The sequence below is a fragment of the Tarenaya hassleriana genome, unplaced genomic scaffold, assembly GCF_000463585.1.
Source record: "Tarenaya hassleriana unplaced genomic scaffold, ASM46358v1 Cleome30, whole genome shotgun sequence".
In the NCBI taxonomy this organism is placed as follows: Eukaryota; Viridiplantae; Streptophyta; class Magnoliopsida; order Brassicales; family Cleomaceae; genus Tarenaya; species Tarenaya hassleriana.
Genome location: NW_010966178.1, coordinates 756,856 through 760,003, shown reverse-complemented (window position 1 = coordinate 760,003; position 3,148 = coordinate 756,856). Strand labels below are relative to the sequence as shown.

Here is a 3,148-nt window from a genome sequence, read left to right as displayed (position 1 = left end):
TGTAGACACAAAGTTTAACAGCAGGAAAGTGAAATTGAAACAAACCTGAGATCTTTGGGAATCAAAACGTTCACTATGAAGCAATGGTCGCCACGGACATGGGGGACAATTGTTGTTGAGAGGATTGGCTTTTGTCAGAATCAGGATATGGGGAGAATGCTGCTGCTATGTAAGTAGGGGGGGGGGTGAGAGATAGGTCTCCCAATGGACTTTTGTGGTATTAGCCTCTGAACTAAACCTCTCCCTTAATGAATGAGATTTCTCTTTGGGACTTTGAAATTGTCGGTACATTACATAGATCAAACAAAAGAATGGCAACCAAGAAGAGAACCAGAGAGGTTAGGTCGTGGGTGGGGGACTCATTCTCTGATATAATTTGTAACATATGACAACATTCCTAATAAAAAAAACAAAAGGAATCAATCATATCTCTTGGGTTTGGCCCTTTTGGTGTTTCTCGTATGGTCCCTCCCTCTCCTCATCTAATTAAGCATCCTACACTACATCCCCACCCATTCCCTATTTTGTTCGGAAAAAAAGGATGGTTTGGTGTTGTATTTATGGTAATAAGTTGTCTTGCACGCGTGGGGGTAAAGCGTGAAACTTCGAGATTTGGGTGCTTTCCTTATTCCATGCAAACCCACAAATAAAATAAAATATACATTTGCTTTTAATCCAGACAGAAAGAAAAAGCTGAAAAACAAATTGATAAATAAAGAAGCAAGTGGGTAATAATTACAACCACCACCTCCACCTCCCCATTCCCTCATGCACCAAATCTCATCATGACTGAACAATGGAAAAGAAAAAAGACAGATAGAAACCGCATCTAATCTAAACCAACCCACACACACACAACACATTGCATATTTGCATTTGCCGCTCCCTCCCCACTCATTCACTGAAAGCGTTAGAATCACAGACCCTCGTTCTCGACACTTTCCGTTCGCTTCAAGCTCATGATCCTGGTTACGACGTCGTCCATGGTCGGTCGTTTGTCCGGATGCTGAGCCGTGCATTCTATCCCGAGCTGCAGCATCTCCTCAGCCTCGGCCTCATGGCTGAGCAGTTCTGAGTCGAACAACTCCTCCCTCCTCAACTCCTCCGACAGCACCCACCTCGGCAAATCAACCCCTTCCTCGGAATTCCCAGGCGCTTTCCCTGTTATCAGCTCCAGCAGCACCACCCCGAAGCTGTACACGTCTGCCTTCTGTGACACTCTCTTCGGGTCTGTTACTTCTGGCGCACGGTACCCTGTCCCCCGGTTCGGAGTTGCAGAGGAGAGTCCCACCAGCTGTGCCAGTCCGAAATCAGAGACACGGGCTTCGTTGGCTTTGCTTAGGAGGATGTTCGATGACTTTACATTCCCGTGAGAGCATTGCGAGTGAAGGTAGTTCAAGCCACGAGCCGCCCCTAGGGCTATTCCTGCTCTCATTTCCCAGCTCAATGGACTCCGACCACCTCCTTTGTTTCCTATAACAGACAAATAAGGAACTTCAGAATTTGGCATTGTTAATGTTCACCAGACCACCTCCTCTGTGACAGCCAATCAAGCTTATGGGTTGCACCCAATTAGGATTCAGTACACAGATTGAGCTAATCATATGTTAAAACACAGCCTTTTCAATCAAAGTCACAAACAAATTCAACAATACCTTCTTCTCAATAAGAACACAAAGAATGAGATGACTGACCATGTAACAAAGCAGACAAGCTTCCCATAGGCATGAAGTCGTAGACAAGCAGCTTCTCGTCCCTGCTGTAATAATATGCCCTAAGTGGCACCAAGTTCTCATGATCCATCGCACCCACTGCCTCGATTTTCTCCCTGAATTCTCTCTCCTCCATTGTCACGTCCTTCAGTCTCTTCACCGCCACCACTGTCGTCGCGTCCAGCACCGCCTTGTACGCCGTTCCAAACGTCCCTTTCCCCAGAACCTCCGCCGACGCTCTCAACAGGTCCTCCAGATCGAAAACCCTTGTCGCGTTCCCGAAAAACACCAGCTTCTTCGCCCCAGAACCGTTCGCTTCCCCGCCTTTCGCGTTACCCGTCATTGCCGCGGCCGCGGCAGCTGCCACCGAGTACCCACTGCCATAGTTTGCGCTCTCTGCGGCCTCCCCTGCCGGTTTGTCGCCGGGAATTTCGACCTCTTGCTGCTTGATGGAGGGAATGTCGACTGCCCTCGATCTCTCTTTGCCCTTCTTCCGGCAGAGGACCATCAATATCAGCACTAGTAGCGCGAAACCCACAACGCATCCGATGACGATTCCAGCAATCGCGCCGCCTGATAACTTCTTCTTCTTCTTTCCCTCCTTTTCGTCAACTGTCCCGGGCCTTCCACTGGAAGTGGGTTGACTGGGAACAGTTCCTTCGTCCGGGCAGACGTCGAGTGGTTTGCCGCAGAGGGAAGTGCCCAGGAAGGAGTCCGACTCGAACTTCCGCAGATTATTGGGTATGGATCCGTTCAACATGTTATTAGAGACATTGAACTGATCCAACGGCAAATCCAAGTCCGGGAGCGAGCCGGACAGCTGGTTGTTCTCCAGGTAGAGAGTCTTCAGCCTCGTGAGGTTGTTGAACCCAGGAGAGATCTCGCCGGTGAAATTGTTACCGGCTAGATTTATTCTGACGAGGTCCCTGAGACCGAACAGGAGCGAGGGAATCTCGCCGGAGAACATGTTACCCTGAAGATAGAGGTGACGGAGGTCAGAGCAGCGACTGAGATCCGAAGGGAGGGAGCCGACGAGGGAGTTGAGGCGGAGGCTCAGAGTGCGGAGCCGAGTCAGATTACCAAAAATACCCTCAGGAATACGGCCGGAGAGGGCGACGCCGGGGAGACGGAGGACGGTGACGCGGTCGGCTTCACATGTGACGCCGGCCCAGTTGCATGGAGTGAGCTGAGATACGTTCCAGCGAAATGTGCGGCCGCCAACGGCGGAGCGGAGGGAGAGAAGAGCGGCTCTGTCGGTGGAGAGATCCTGCTGAGAAGACGGAGGCAGAGAAAGGAGGAAAGCCCAGAGGAAGATGGAGAGAGCCGCCATGGAAGGGGAGGGGAAGATCCGCATTGTGGGTTCAAGGCGGAAGGGGAGGCAAACCCTAGAGAGAGAGAGAGAGAGAGAGAGAGAGAGAGAGAGCGCGGGAGAGCGG

General features: G+C 50.9%; 1 protein-coding gene across 1 annotated transcript; it reads right to left on the bottom strand.

The window, feature by feature from the left end:
• Window positions 1–686: 686 nt before the first annotated feature.
• LOC104820338 (probable inactive receptor kinase At1g48480) lies at window positions 687–3,142 on the bottom strand. Its single transcript, XM_010550736.1, has 2 exons — window positions 1,695–3,142; window positions 687–1,473 (listed from the first exon to the last, which is right to left on the bottom strand). Exons 1-2 carry the CDS (start codon window positions 3,064–3,066, stop codon window positions 917–919), a joined length of 1,929 nt encoding a protein of 642 aa, XP_010549038.1. The 5' UTR covers window positions 3,067–3,142; the 3' UTR covers window positions 687–916.
• Between the last annotated feature and the right edge of the window lie 6 nt (window positions 3,143–3,148).

Excerpts from the sequence above, each read along its gene's own strand:
- LOC104820338 (XM_010550736.1), bottom strand. The coding sequence starts at position 3,066 with ATGCGGATCTTCCCCTCCCCTTCCATGGCGGCTCTCTCCATCTTCCTC. Across the intron at positions 1,474-1,694 it reads CTTGTCTGCTTTGTTACATG|GAAACAAAGGAGGTGGTCGG; the intron begins GTCAGTCATCTC and ends TGTCTGTTATAG.